Source organism: Poromitra crassiceps, assembly GCF_964638095.1.
Source record: "Poromitra crassiceps genome assembly, chromosome: 1".
NCBI classification, from domain to species: Eukaryota; Metazoa; Chordata; class Actinopteri; order Beryciformes; family Melamphaidae; genus Poromitra; species Poromitra crassiceps.
The window spans coordinates 13,919,029-13,934,028 of record NC_139623.1 but is presented as its reverse complement, the minus strand read 5'-3'; the positions used below and the strand labels follow the sequence as shown (position 1 = coordinate 13,934,028).

At 37.4% G+C, this 15,000-nt stretch overlaps 1 protein-coding gene across 1 annotated transcript in view; it reads left to right on the top strand.

Annotated features, from left to right (window-relative positions):
- The window catches only part of LOC310783666 (neuronal acetylcholine receptor subunit alpha-7-like), a gene marked incomplete at both ends in the record, with an annotated part of 24,798 nt that overhangs the window by 4,723 nt on the left and 5,075 nt on the right, over nt 1-15,000 (top strand). Inside the window, one exon of the mRNA XM_083644581.1 lies at nt 13,828-13,995. Coding sequence (XP_083500707.1) covers nt 13,828-13,995 — 168 coding nt within the window. The remainder of the gene's footprint in view (nt 1-13,827; nt 13,996-15,000) is intronic.

The window sequence follows — 15,000 nt, the reverse complement described above, 5'->3', positions numbered from 1 at the left end:
ATTCCCCTCAGTTCCCCTCCCCACCCCCGAACAGGCTCCACGACCGACCAAGGGGACCAGGATACATACCTTAATCTGACTTCCCACCCATAGATATGGCCAAATTATTGTGCCTATATGGACGCCCGACCAATCCGGAGGTAAGATGGGGGCTCAAACCTGCCTCCCTCATGTTGGTAGGCAGGGAATCTACCGCGCAATACGCAGACGCCCCGATAGAAATCTTGTCTGTCTAAATGATTATTCGGACATAGACTGGAAGTCTACTTATTCCCCTTCCTTTACTAAATAAGAATACAATGTGATACCATGCCCTAGCCATTGTCTATATCTTAGATCTTGCGACGCTGGTTTAAAATTTGGATCGTATGCTGGCCACCTAAGTAGTTTGATCTCTTTCTGGATGTGAAACTTCTTCAAAGAAGTCTAACCATATACCTAAAGAAAATCGAACAAGTCTTTGCTAATAGATGGACAGCCCAACAAGGATTGTACAGCTCTACCTGATATCGATAATTCAATGTTTCTCCAGTTGGCCTCATATTCAGGGTTACAGCAAAGAATCAATGGTCTTAATTGTGCTGCTATCCCTCAGGCATGGTAGGGCCCTGCCCCCTCCTCCCTCAGCAACTGCACTGTAGTGCGGTATATCTTATTTGTGGTTATTTGCCGTCCCATATAGCTGAACCTTTATATGTGCTTGCACCATACTCTAAATTGTGTCAGGAATTTGAACTGGTAATGATTTGAATAGACATAGTAAATCTGGGAGGGCAAGATGTTTTGATTTTTGATTTTGATGGTCATTATCCGGTTACCAAGGTCAAGGGAGTGAGCCCTATCCGTTAAGGTTGTGGCCTAGATTTGGGTTAATGTTTGTATAGTTATCATTATAGAGGTGTGGTGCGTCCTTTGTCAGGTTTATTCCAAAATATTGTATACTTTTAGAATTCCATTTAAACTGTTTTCAAGTTCCTGTGAGGGATTAAAAATATAAAAGAAATATTAAGGACATAACCTGATCATCTATTTTACATTGTTAGGAGATCCATGAGTAGTGCTATACTAGATGCTGTCCCCCCCCTCCCAAAAAAGAAGAAGAAAAAAGACAAGAACATTGTCTGCGTGGGGACTTGAACTTGCGACTTGGACTCACGTCACACTTAAGCCACACACAGAGTGACTTGAGACTTGATTTGATTTGATTTTGATTTTGCAGATTTTGATTTTTGGTCATCCAAACACTATGTACAATACCCTCTATGTTCATATAATCAAAACAATAGACATAACACATTTTACATAGATCTTGACCAAAAAAAGGTATGGGCTGAAGCTAAAAGCTTATTTTGCCCACCCTATTCACATACAGCACATGACAAAGAAAGAAAACAAGTGTGAATCTTTATAAGAAAACAAAACAAAAAAGGAGAAAAACAAAAAAAGAACATGCTTTTTTTTTCTTTTCTTTTTTTTCCCTTTTTTCCCTTTTTTTTTTTTTTTTTTTTGCTTCATGATCCATAAATAATGACAATACATGATTAGTCTGCTTCATGATCCATAATGACAATAATACATGATTAGTCTGCTTCATGATCCATCATGTCCATCCGTCAGGCTTGACTTGAGACTCATGCTCAAAAGTCTTGAGACTCGACTCGAACTCAAGATTTGGGACTCGCAAACAATCTTTATTTTATTTTTATTTTTTGGTGCACAATACCATAGCCTACATGCTTTGAATTCCTTAGTTTTAGCTATGCAGTATTCTAAGCAGACCGAATGGCATCCAGCAGATGATAGAACGCTCATCCATAAGAGACTTGACTTGGTCTTGTGAGTTGTGACCAAAAAGACTTGAGACTTAACTTGGACTTGACTTGTGAGCATCTCTGGCCTACAGACATATCTTTTCTTCTTTACCTCTTATTCTAATAGCCTCAAGGCCTGTCTTATTATTTGGTCCCCATCTATTAATACTGGTATCACCTCCTCCATACCTTTAGGCAATATGGATGCATCCATCCATCTATCCATCCATCTATCCATCTATCTATCTATCTATCTATCTATCTATCTATCTATCTATCTATCTATCTATCTATATATCTATCTATCTATCTATCTATCTATCTATCTATCGTTGCCTTCTATTGGGATTATATATAATGGCCTCCCTCCAAGATGGGACTGCGGTGAAGCCAGCCTACTCACGCTGTTGCCTCGTCAAGCCAGCCGCTCCTACATTTCAAGGGCGCCCTTATTGCAGACCTTACGGTAAATACACCGCGCGTTGACCAACTTCAGGGTTTCAAAATAAAATGTCAGGTTTTTGAAAGGCAATAACAGAGATGTGTCGAATTGTCGATGATTTTACCAGCCAGCCAGTGTATTCTACACTGATTTTGAGTCATTAGGTCACATGACCTGGAAGGTATTCAGCCGTAAATGCTTATTTTTCGATAAAGAAAATAATATGAAATATATGGAGTATTAAACTCCAATAAAAATAGGTGTGTCCTAACCAGGCTGTGCAGTAATGCCATTCTACATTGATTTCGAGTCATTAGGTCATATGACCTGGGAGTTATTGAGCCGAAAAGCCACATTTTTCCATAAAAAAATGAATTATGAAATTTGGGGAGTATTAAACTCCAATAAAAGAAGGTGTGTCCTAACCAGGCAGTGTAGTAATGTCATTCTACATTGACTTTGAGTCATTAGGTCATATGACCTGGGAGTTATTGAGCCGAAAAGCCACATTTTTCCATAAAAAAATGAATTATGAAATTTGGGGAGTATTAAACTCCAATAAAAAAAGGTGTGTCCTAACCAGGCAGTGTAGTAATGTCATTCTACATTGACTTTGAGTCATTAGCTCATATGACCTGGGAGTTATTGAGCCGAAAAGCCACATTTTTCAGAAAATGCATGTTTCCATAAAGAAATTAATCATGAAATATGGGGAGTATTACACTCCAATAAAAAAAGGTGTGTCCTAACCAGGCAGTCTAGTAATATGATTCTACATTGATTTTGAGTCATTCGGTCACATGACCTGGGAGTTATTGAGCCGAAAAGGCTAATTTTTCAGAAAATGCATGTTTCCATAAAGAAATTAATCATGAAATATGGGGAGTATTAAACTCCAATAAAAAAAGGTGTGTCCTAACCAGGCAGTCTAGTAATATGATTCTACATTGATTTTGAGTCATTCGGTCATATGACCTGGGAGTTATTGAGCCGAAAAGCCACATTTTTCCATAAAAAAATGAATTATGAAATTTGGGGAGTATTAAACTCCAATAAAAGAAGGTGTGTCCTAACCAGGCAGTGTAGTAATGTCATTCTACATTGACTTTGAGTCATTAGGTCATATGACCTGGGAGTTATTGAACCGAAAAGCCACATTTTTCCATAAAAAAATTAATTATGAAATTTGGGGAGTATTAAACTCCAATAAAAGAAGGTGTGTCCTAACCAGGCAGTGTAGTAATGTCATTCTACATTGACTTTGAGTCATTAGCTCATATGACCTGGGAGTTATTGAGCCGAAAAGCCACATTTTTCCATAAAAAAATGAATTATGAAATTTGGGGAGTATTAAACTCCAATAAAAGAAGGTGTGTCCTAACCAGGCAGTGTAGTAATGTCATTCTACATTGACTTTGAGTCATTAGGTCATATGACCTGGGAGTTATTGAACCGAAAAGCCACATTTTTCCATAAAAAAATGAATTATGAAATTTGGGGAGTATTAAACTCCAATAAAAGAAGGTGTGTCCTAACCAGGCAGTGTAGTAATGTCATTCTACATTGACTTTGAGTCATTAGGTCATATGACCTGGGAGTTATTGAGCCGAAAAGCCACATTTTTCCATAAAAAAATGAATTATGAAATTTGGGGAGTATTAAACTCCAATAAAAAAAGGTGTGTCCTAACCAGGCAGTGTAGTAATGTCATTCTACATTGACTTTGAGTCATTAGCTCATATGACCTGGGAGTTATTGAGCCGAAAAGCCACATTTTTCAGAAAATGCATGTTTCCATAAAGAAATTAATCATGAAATATGGGGAGTATTACACTCCAATAAAAAAAGGTGTGTCCTAACCAGGCAGTCTAGTAATATGATTCTACATTGATTTTGAGTCATTCGGTCACATGACCTGGGAGTTATTGAGCCGAAAAGGCGAATTTTTCAGAAAATGCATGTTTCCATAAAGAAATTAATCATGAAATATGGGGAGTATTAAACTCCAATAAAAAAAGGTGTGTCCTAACCAGGCAGTCTAGTAATATGATTCTACATTGATTTTGAGTCATTCGGTCACATGACCTGGGAGTTATTGAGCCGAAAAGGCGAATTTTTCAGAAAATGCATGTTTCCATAAAGAAATTAATCATGAAATATGGGGAGTATTAAACTCCAATAAAAAAAGGTGTGTCCTAACCAGGCAGTCTAGTAATATGATTCTACATTGATTTTGAGTCATTCGGTCATATGACCTGGGAGTTATTGAGCCGAAAAGCCACATTTTTCCATAAAAAAATGAATTATGAAATTTGGGGAGTATCAAACTCCAATAAAAGAAGGTGTGTCCTAACCAGGCAGTGTAGTAATGTCATTCTACATTGACTTTGAGTCATTAGGTCATATGACCTGGGAGTTATTGAGCCGAAAAGCCACATTTTTCCATAAAAAAATGAATTATGAAATTTGGGGAGTATTAAACTCCAATAAAAAAATGTGTGTCCTAACCAGGCAGTGTAGTAATGTCATTCTACATTGACTTTGAGTCATTAGCTCATATGACCTGGGAGTTATTGAGCCGAAAAGCCACATTTTTCAGAAAATGCATGTTTCCATAAAGAAATTAATCATGAAATATGGGGAGTATTACACTCCAATAAAAAAAGGTGTGTCCTAACCAGGCAGTCTAGTAATATGATTCTACATTGATTTTGAGTCATTCGGTCACATGACCTGGGAGTTATTGAGCCGAAAAGGCGAATTTTTCAGAAAATGCATGTTTCCATAAAGAAATTAATCATGAAATATGGGGAGTATTAAACTCCAATAAAAAAAGGTGTGTCCTAACCAGGCAGTCTAGTAATATGATTCTACATTGATTTTGAGTCATTCGGTCATATGACCTGGGAGTTATTGAGCCGAAAAGCCACATTTTTCCATGAAAAAATGAATTATGAAATTTGGGGAGTATTAAACTCCAATAAAAGAAGGTGTGTCCTAACCAGGCAGTGTAGTAATGTCATTCTACATTGACTTTGAGTCATTAGCTCATATGACCTGGGAGTTATTGAGCCGAAAAGCCACATTTTTCCATAAAAAAATGAATTATGAAATTTGGGGAGTATTAAACTCCAATAAAAGAAGGTGTGTCCTAACCAGGCAGTGTAGTAATGTCATTCTACATTGACTTTGAGTCATTAGCTCATATGACCTGGGAGTTATTGAGCCGAAAACCCACATTTTTCCATAAAAAAATGAATTATGAAATTTGGGGAGTATTAAACTCCAATAAAAAAAGGTGTGTCCTAACCAGGCAGTGTAGTAATGTCATTCTACATTGACTTTGAGTCATTAGCTCATATGACCTGGGAGTTATTGAGCCGAAAAGCCACATTTTTCAGAAAATGCATGTTTCCATAAAGAAATTAATCATGAAATATGGGGAGTATTACACTCCAATAAAAAAAGGTGTGTCCTAACCAGGCAGTCTAGTAATATGATTCTACATTGATTTTGAGTCATTCGGTCACATGACCTGGGAGTTATTGAGCCGAAAAGGCTAATTTTTCAGAAAATGCATGTTTCCATAAAGAAATTAATCATGAAATATGGGGAGTATTAAACTCCAATAAAAAAAGGTGTGTCCTAACCAGGCAGTCTAGTAATATGATTCTACATTGATTTTGAGTCATTCGGTCATATGACCTGGGAGTTATTGAGCCGAAAAGCCACATTTTTCCATAAAAAAATGAATTATGAAATTTGGGAAGTATTAAACTCCAATAAAAGAAGGTGTGTCCTAACCAGGCAGTGTAGTAATGTCATTCTACATTGACTTTGAGTCATTCGGTCATATGACCTGGGAGTTATTGAGCCGAAAAGCCACATTTTTCCATAAAAAAATGAATTATGAAATTTGGGGAGTATTAAACTCCAATAAAAGAAGGTGTGTCCTAACCAGGCAGTGTAGTAATGTCATTCTACATTGACTTTGATTCATTAGGTCATATGACCTGGGAGTTATTGAACCGAAAAGCCACATTTTTCCATAAAAAAATGAATTATGAAATTTGGGGAGTATTAAACTCCAATAAAAGAAGGTGTGTCCTAACCAGGCAGTGTAGTAATGTCATTCTACATTGACTTTGAGTCATTAGCTCATATGACCTGGGAGTTATTGAGCCGAAAAGCCACATTTTTCCATAAAAAAATGAATTATGAAATTTGGGGAGTATTAAACTCCAATAAAAGAAGGTGTGTCCTAACCAGGCAGTGTAGTAATGTCATTCTACATTGACTTTGAGTCATTAGCTCATATGACCTGGGAGTTATTGAGCCGAAAAGCCACATTTTTCCATAAAAAAATGAATTATGAAATTTGGGGAGTATTAAACTCCAATAAAAGAAGGTGTGTCCTAACCAGGCAGTGTAGTAATGTCATTCTACATTGACTTTGAGTCATTAGGTCATATGACCTGGGAGTTATTGAACCGAAAAGCCACATTTTTCCATAAAAAAATGAATTATGAAATTTGGGGAGTATTAAACTCCAATAAAAGAAGGTGTGTCCTAACCAGGCAGTGTAGTAATGTCATTCTACATTGACTTTGAGTCATTAGGTCATATGACCTGGGAGTTATTGAGCCGAAAAGCCACATTTTTCCATAAAAAAATGAATTATGAAATTTGGGGAGTATTAAACTCCAATAAAAAAAGGTGTGTCCTAACCAGGCAGTGTAGTAATGTCATTCTACATTGACTTTGAGTCATTAGCTCATATGACCTGGGAGTTATTGAGCCGAAAAGCCACATTTTTCAGAAAATGCATGTTTCCATAAAGAAATGAATCATGAAATATGGGGAGTATTACACTCCAATAAAAAAAGGTGTGTCCTAACCAGGCAGTCTAGTAATATGATTCTACATTGATTTTGAGTCATTCGGTCACATGACCTGGGAGTTATTGAGCCGAAAAGGCGAATTTTTCAGAAAATGCATGTTTCCATAAAGAAATTAATCATGAAATATGGGGAGTATTAAACTCCAATAAAAAAAGGTGTGTCCTAACCAGGCAGTCTAGTAATATGATTCTACATTGATTTTGAGTCATTCGGTCATATGACCTGGGAGTTATTGAGCCGAAAAGCCACATTTTTCAGAAAATGCATGTTTCCATAAAGAAATGAATCATGAAATATGGGGAGTATTACACTCCAATAAAAAAAGGTGTGTCCTAACCAGGCAGTCTAGTAATATGATTCTACATTGATTTTGAGTCATTCGGTCACATGACCTGGGAGTTATTGAGCCGAAAAGGCGAATTTTTCAGAAAATGCATGTTTCCATAAAGAAATTAATCATGAAATATGGGGAGTATTAAACTCCAATAAAAAAAGGTGTGTCCTAACCAGGCAGTCTAGTAATATGATTCTACATTGATTTTGAGTCATTCGGTCATATGACCTGGGAGTTATTGAGCCGAAAAGCCACATTTTTCCATAAAAAAATGAATTATGAAATTTGGGGAGTATTAAACTCCAATAAAAGAAGGTGTGTCCTAACCAGGCAGTGTAGTAATGTCATTCTACATTGACTTTGAGTCATTAGGTCATATGACCTGGGAGTTATTGAGCCGAAAAGCCACATTTTTCCATAAAAAAATGAATTATGAAATTTGGGGAGTATTAAACTCCAATAAAAAAATGTGTGTCCTAACCAGGCAGTGTAGTAATGTCATTCTACATTGACTTTGAGTCATTAGCTCATATGACCTGGGAGTTATTGAGCCGAAAAGCCACATTTTTCAGAAAATGCATGTTTCCATAAAGAAATTAATCATGAAATATGGGGAGTATTACACTCCAATAAAAAAAGGTGTGTCCTAACCAGGCAGTCTAGTAATATGATTCTACATTGATTTTGAGTCATTCGGTCACATGACCTGGGAGTTATTGAGCCGAAAAGGCGAATTTTTCAGAAAATGCATGTTTCCATAAAGAAATTAATCATGAAATATGGGGAGTATTAAACTCCAATAAAAAAAGGTGTTTCCTAACCAGGCAGTCTAGTAATATGATTCTACATTGATTTTGAGTCATTCGGTCATATGACCTGGGAGTTATTGAGCCGAAAAGCCACATTTTTCCATAAAAAAATGAATTATGAAATTTGGGGAGTATTAAACTCCAATAAAAGAAGGTGTGTCCTAACCAGGCAGTGTAGTAATGTCATTCTACATTGACTTTGAGTCATTAGCTCATATGACCTGGGAGTTATTGAGCCGAAAAGCCACATTTTTCCATAAAAAAATGAATTATGAAATTTGGGGAGTATTAAACTCCAATAAAAGAAGGTGTGTCCTAACCAGGCAGTGTAGTAATGTCATTCTACATTGACTTTGAGTCATTAGCTCATATGACCTGGGAGTTATTGAGCCGAAAACCCACATTTTTCCATAAAAAAATGAATTATGAAATTTGGGGAGTATTAAACTCCAATAAAAAAAGGTGTGTCCTAACCAGGCAGTGTAGTAATGTCATTCTACATTGACTTTGAGTCATTAGCTCATATGACCTGGGAGTTATTGAGCCGAAAAGCCACATTTTTCAGAAAATGCATGTTTCCATAAAGAAATTAATCATGAAATATGGGGAGTATTACACTCCAATAAAAAAAGGTGTGTCCTAACCAGGCAGTCTAGTAATATGATTCTACATTGATTTTGAGTCATTCGGTCACATGACCTGGGAGTTATTGAGCCGAAAAGGCGAATTTTTCAGAAAATGCATGTTTCCATAAAGAAATTAATCATGAAATATGGGGAGTATTAAACTCCAATAAAAAAAGGTGTGTCCTAACCAGGCAGTCTAGTAATATGATTCTACATTGATTTTGAGTCATTCGGTCATATGACCTGGGAGTTATTGAGCCGAAAAGCCACATTTTTCCATTAAAAAATGAATTATGAAATTTGGGAAGTATTAAACTCCAATAAAAGAAGGTGTGTCCTAACCAGGCAGTGTAGTAATGTCATTCTACATTGACTTTGAGTCATTCGGTCATATGACCTGGGAGTTATTGAGCCGAAAAGCCACATTTTTCCATAAAAAAATGAATTATGAAATTTGGGGAGTATTAAACTCCAATAAAAGAAGGTGTGTTATTGAGCCTTTTCGGCTCAATAACTCCCAGGTCATATGACCGAATGACTCAAAATCAATGTAGAATCATATTACTAGACTGCCTGGTTAGGACACACCTTTTTTTATTGGAGTTTAATACTCCCCATATTTCATGATTAATTTCTTTATGGAAACATGCATTTTCTGAAAAATGTGGCTTTTCGGCTCAATAACTCCGAGGTCATATGAGCTAATGACTCAAAGTCAATGTAGAATGACATTACTACACTGCCTGGTTAGGACACACCTTCTTTTATTGGAGTTTAATACTCCCCAAATTTCATAATTCATTTTTTTATGGAAAAATGTGGCTTTTCGGCTCAATAACTCCCAGGTCATATGAGCTAATGACTCAAAGTCAATGTAGAATGACATTACTACACTGCCTGGTTAGGACACACCTTCTTTTATTGGAGTTTAATACTCCCCAAATTTCATAATTCATTTTTTTATGGAAAAATGTGGCTTTTCGGCTCAATAACTCCCAGGTCATATGAGCTAATGACTCAAAGTCAATGTAGAATGACATTACTACACTGCCTGGTTAGGACACACCTTCTTTTATTGGAGTTTAATACTCCCCAAATTTCATAATTCATTTTTTTATGGAAAAATGTGGCTTTTCGGCTCAATAACTCCCAGGTCATATGACCGAATGACTCAAAATCAATGTAGAATCATATTACTAGACTGCCTGGTTAGGACACACCTTTTTTTATTGGAGTTTAATACTCCCCATATTTCATGATTAATTTCTTTATGGAAACATGCATTTTCTGAAAAATTCGCCTTTTCGGCTCAATAACTCCCAGGTCATATGACCGAATGACTCAAAATCAATGTAGAATCATATTACTAGACTGCCTGGTTAGGACACACCTTTTTTTATTGGAGTTTAATACTCCCCATATTTCATGATTAATTTCTTTATGGAAACATGCATTTTCTGAAAAATTCGCCTTTTCGGCTCAATAACTCCCAGGTCATGTGACCGAATGACTCAAAATCAATGTAGAATCATATTACTAGACTGCCTGGTTAGGACACACCTTTTTTTATTGGAGTGTAATACTCCCCATATTTCATGATTAATTTCTTTATGGAAACATGCATTTTCTGAAAAATGTGGCTTTTCGGGTCAATAACTCCCAGGTCATATGAGCTAATGACTCAAAGTCAATGTAGAATGACATTACTACACTGCCTGGTTAGGACACACCTTTTTTATTGGAGTTTAATACTCCCCAAATTTCATAATTCATTTTTTTATGGAAAAATGTGGCTTTTCGGCTCAATAACTCCCAGGTCATATGACCGAATGACTCAAAATCAATGTAGAATCATATTACTAGACTGCCTGGTTAGGACACACCTTTTTTTATTGGAGTTTAATACTCCCCATATTTCATGATTAATTTCTTTATGGAACCATGCATTTTCTGAAAAATGTGGCTTTTCGGCTCAATAACTCCCAGGTCATATGAGCTAATGACTCAAAGTCAATGTAGAATGACATTACTACACTGCCTGGTTAGGACACACCTTTTTTTATTGGAGTTTAATACTCCCCAAATTTCATAATTCATTTTTTTATGGAAAAATGTGGCTTTTCGGCTCAATAACTCCCAGGTCATATGAGCTAATGACTCAAAGTCAATGTAGAATGACATTACTACACTGCCTGGTTAGGACACACCTTCTTTTATTGGAGTTTAATACTCCCCAAATTTCATAATTCATTTTTTTATGGAAAAATGTGGCTTTTCGGCTCAATAACTCCCAGGTCATATGAGCTAATGACTCAAAGTCAATGTAGAATGACATTACTACACTGCCTGGTTAGGACACACCTTCTTTTATTGGAGTTTAATACTCCCCAAATTTCATAATTCATTTTTTTATGGAAAAATGTGGCTTTTCGGCTCAATAACTCCCAGGTCATATGACCGAATGACTCAAAGTCAATGTAGAATCATATTACTAGACTGCCTGGTTAGGACACACCTTTTTTTATTGGAGTGTAATACTCCCCATATTTCATGATTAATTTCTTTATGGAAACATGCATTTTCTGAAATATGTGGCTTTTCGGCTCAATAACTCCCAGGTCATATGAGCTAATGACTCAAAGTCAATGTAGAATGACATTACTACACTGCCTGGTTAGGACACACCTTCTTTTATTGGAGTTTAATACTCCCCAAATTTCATAATTCATTTTTTTATGGAAAAATGTGGCTTTTCGGCTCAATAACTCCCAGGTCATATGACCGAATGACTCAAAGTCAATGTAGAATCATATTACTAGACTGCCTGGTTAGGACACACCTTTTTTTATTGGAGTGTAATACTCCCCATATTTCATGATTAATTTCTTTATGGAAACATGCATTTTCTGAAAAATGTGGCTTTTCGGCTCAATAACTCCCAGGTCATATGAGCTAATGACTCAAAGTCAATGTAGAATGACATTACTACACTGCCTGGTTAGGACACACCTTCTTTTATTGGAGTTTAATACTCCCCAAATTTCATAATTCATTTTTTTATGGAAAAATGTGGCTTTTCGGTTCAATAACTCCCAGGTCATATGACCTAATGACTCAAAGTCAATGTAGAATGACATTACTACACTGCCTGGTTAGGACACACCTTCTTTTATTGGAGTTTAATACTCCCCAAATTTCATAATTCATTTTTTTATGGAAAAATGTGGCTTTTCGGCTCAATAACTCCCAGGTCATATGACCGAATGACTCAAAATCAATGTAGAATCATATTACTAGACTGCCTGGTTAGGACACACCTTTTTTTATTGGAGTTTAATACTCCCCATATTTCATGATTAATTTCTTTATGGAAACATGCATTTTCTGAAAAATTAGCCTTTTCGGCTCAATAACTCCCAGGTCATGTGACCGAATGACTCAAAATCAATGTAGAATCATATTACTAGACTGCCTGGTTAGGACACACCTTTTTTTATTGGAGTGTAATACTCCCCATATTTCATGATTAATTTCTTTATGGAAACATGCATTTTCTGAAAAATGTGGCTTTTCGGCTCAATAACTCCCAGGTCATATGAGCTAATGACTCAAAGTCAATGTAGAATGACATTACTACACTGCCTGGTTAGGACACACCTTTTTTTATTGGAGTTTAATACTCCCCAAATTTCATAATTCATTTTTTTATGGAAAAATGTGGCTTTTCGGCTCAATAACTCCCAGGTCATATGACCTAATGACTCAAAGTCAATGTAGAATGACATTACTACACTGCCTGGTTAGGACACACCTTCTTTTATTGGAGTTTAATACTCCCCAAATTTCATAATTAATTTTTTTATGGAAAAATGTGGCTTTTCGGCTCAATAACTCCCAGGTCATATGACCTAATGACTCAAAATCAATGTAGAATGGCATTACTGCACAGCCTGGTTAGGACACACCTATTTTTATTGGAGTTTAATACTCCATATATTTCATATTATTTTCTTTATCGAAAAATAAGCATTTACGGCTGAATACCTTCCAGGTCATGTGACCTAATGACTCAAAATCAGTGTAGAATACACTGGCTGGCTGGTAAAATCGTCGACAATTCGACACATCTCTGTTATTGCCTTTCAAAAACCTGACATTTTATTTTGAAACCCTGAAGTTGGTCAACGCGCGGTGTATTTACCGTAAGGTCTGCAATAAGGGCGCCCTTGAAATGTAGGAGCGGCTGGCTTGACGAGGCAACAGCGTGAGTAGGCTGGCTTCACCGCAGTAAGATGGGGGAAGAACTCCCTCATTATGAAATGTGGTTGAAACACTCACAGAATAAGGGTGTTATTTGCTCTGTACCACTCACCCGGGAACCAATCGGCACCCGGAGATTTGACTGCTTTCAGACTAGTGATTGCTTTATCACTTTCTTCAATAGATATCCCTTTTGTGAGTTCATGGTTATGTATTTAATTTTCCAGTAGAGAGATCTAACTCATTTAGAAATTGTTTCATGTGTGCCTCTGCTTTCTCCGGCTGAGTGTACAAGGACTTCTAATATGAATCAAATGTTTTTTTTAATGCCATCCAGTTTACATGTTATTGTTAGATTCAGGGGGTCTCTTATTTCATGAATAGTATTTTCATCTTCAAGCAGCTTTGTTGCTTTTGTCTCAATATTTTGGCCTCATGAACCTGAGCTTTTTCTCTAACTGAGTCTTCACTATAAATTGTGTCTATTTCTAGTTTGATTGCTTTCATCTGTTGCAGTAGGAGGGGGGGAGGTCTGCTTACTATGCAACTGCTCTGCTTCTCAAAGTTTATTTTGTAAGTCAGTCTTTCTTATTAGCTCACTTTGATATTTACGTTCCTTTTTTACTCTTCGTCTTCTTTCCAAGGCATATTCATCAGCACATGTAACGTAGATGTGCGATGGTTTCCATTTGACATCCAGCGCTGTGAACTGAAGTTTGGCTCCTGGACGTTTGACGGGTGGCTGCTGGACCTGCAGATGAAGGAGGCAGATGTGTCAGGATACATGCCCAACGGCGAGTGGGACCTAGTGGGTAAGACTGGCTCTCCAGGTCCAGGATGACAAATGGTATTGTTTATTAAGTGTAAATGATCAGATTAGAGGAATGTAATAGAAATCAGCTCAGGATTATCTAGATTTCAGTCAGGAAAGCAAACATTGTATTGAATGAGAATGACATGGCATTCAGGTTTGGCAGAGAAGGGCATGGGTGCCTAGCCTGGTAAACCAGCCCGTCACGTGAACTCACATTTCATTTGGTTCTCCGTGACGGTCTGGCCCGGACGCCATGGGGGTATTTTAGCAGGGGCGGGAGCATGGGCGGGCGTAGTTGCCTTGACAGACAACTCCTTCAGCCAATCAGCGTCGGATCCAATCAAACCCAAATCCACTCGGGAGAATGGCAAAAACATATTTTCCGCCGAGAAACTCTGCGGTTGTGGCGATACTCCTGTACTTGTTTAATTGTTGTTATTGAGTCTATTTCTGCAATAACTGCACTTTATGGCTGTTTAAACTAGACAAACGCTGACATGACTTCTCGAGACGATCAGGCAAGGAGGCGGCCATTACTGTTTTGTTAGTGCAGTGCTAGTGGCGTTCCTGATTGGCCAACTTGCGCTGTCAATCACAGCGGAGTCGCTGATTGGCTCTTCCACTCTGCAGCTTCTGCTAAACCCCCCCACTGGCGTCTGGCGTCGGGGCCAGACCGTCATGGAGAATCAAATGAAATGTGAGTTCACGTGACGGGCTGGTTTACCAGGCTAATGGGTGCCACCTCTGGCATGCTGTCAGTGCTTCTGGGACTTAACAGTAACATTAACATAAGGCTTCTAGCAAACACTGGATCCATCAAGAAGCTGGAGGCGCTCACCCGGTTAACAGTCTTGGTTAGCTCGGCCGATGTATCTGTCTCCGGCGAGCCCGTGCTGGTGGGTTGGTAGTGCTTGGCGGTGATGATGAGCACTACGCTGCTCATTTATATACATGTAACACATAACAATACAAGACGCTGACTAACATTATATCAAACTAAGGA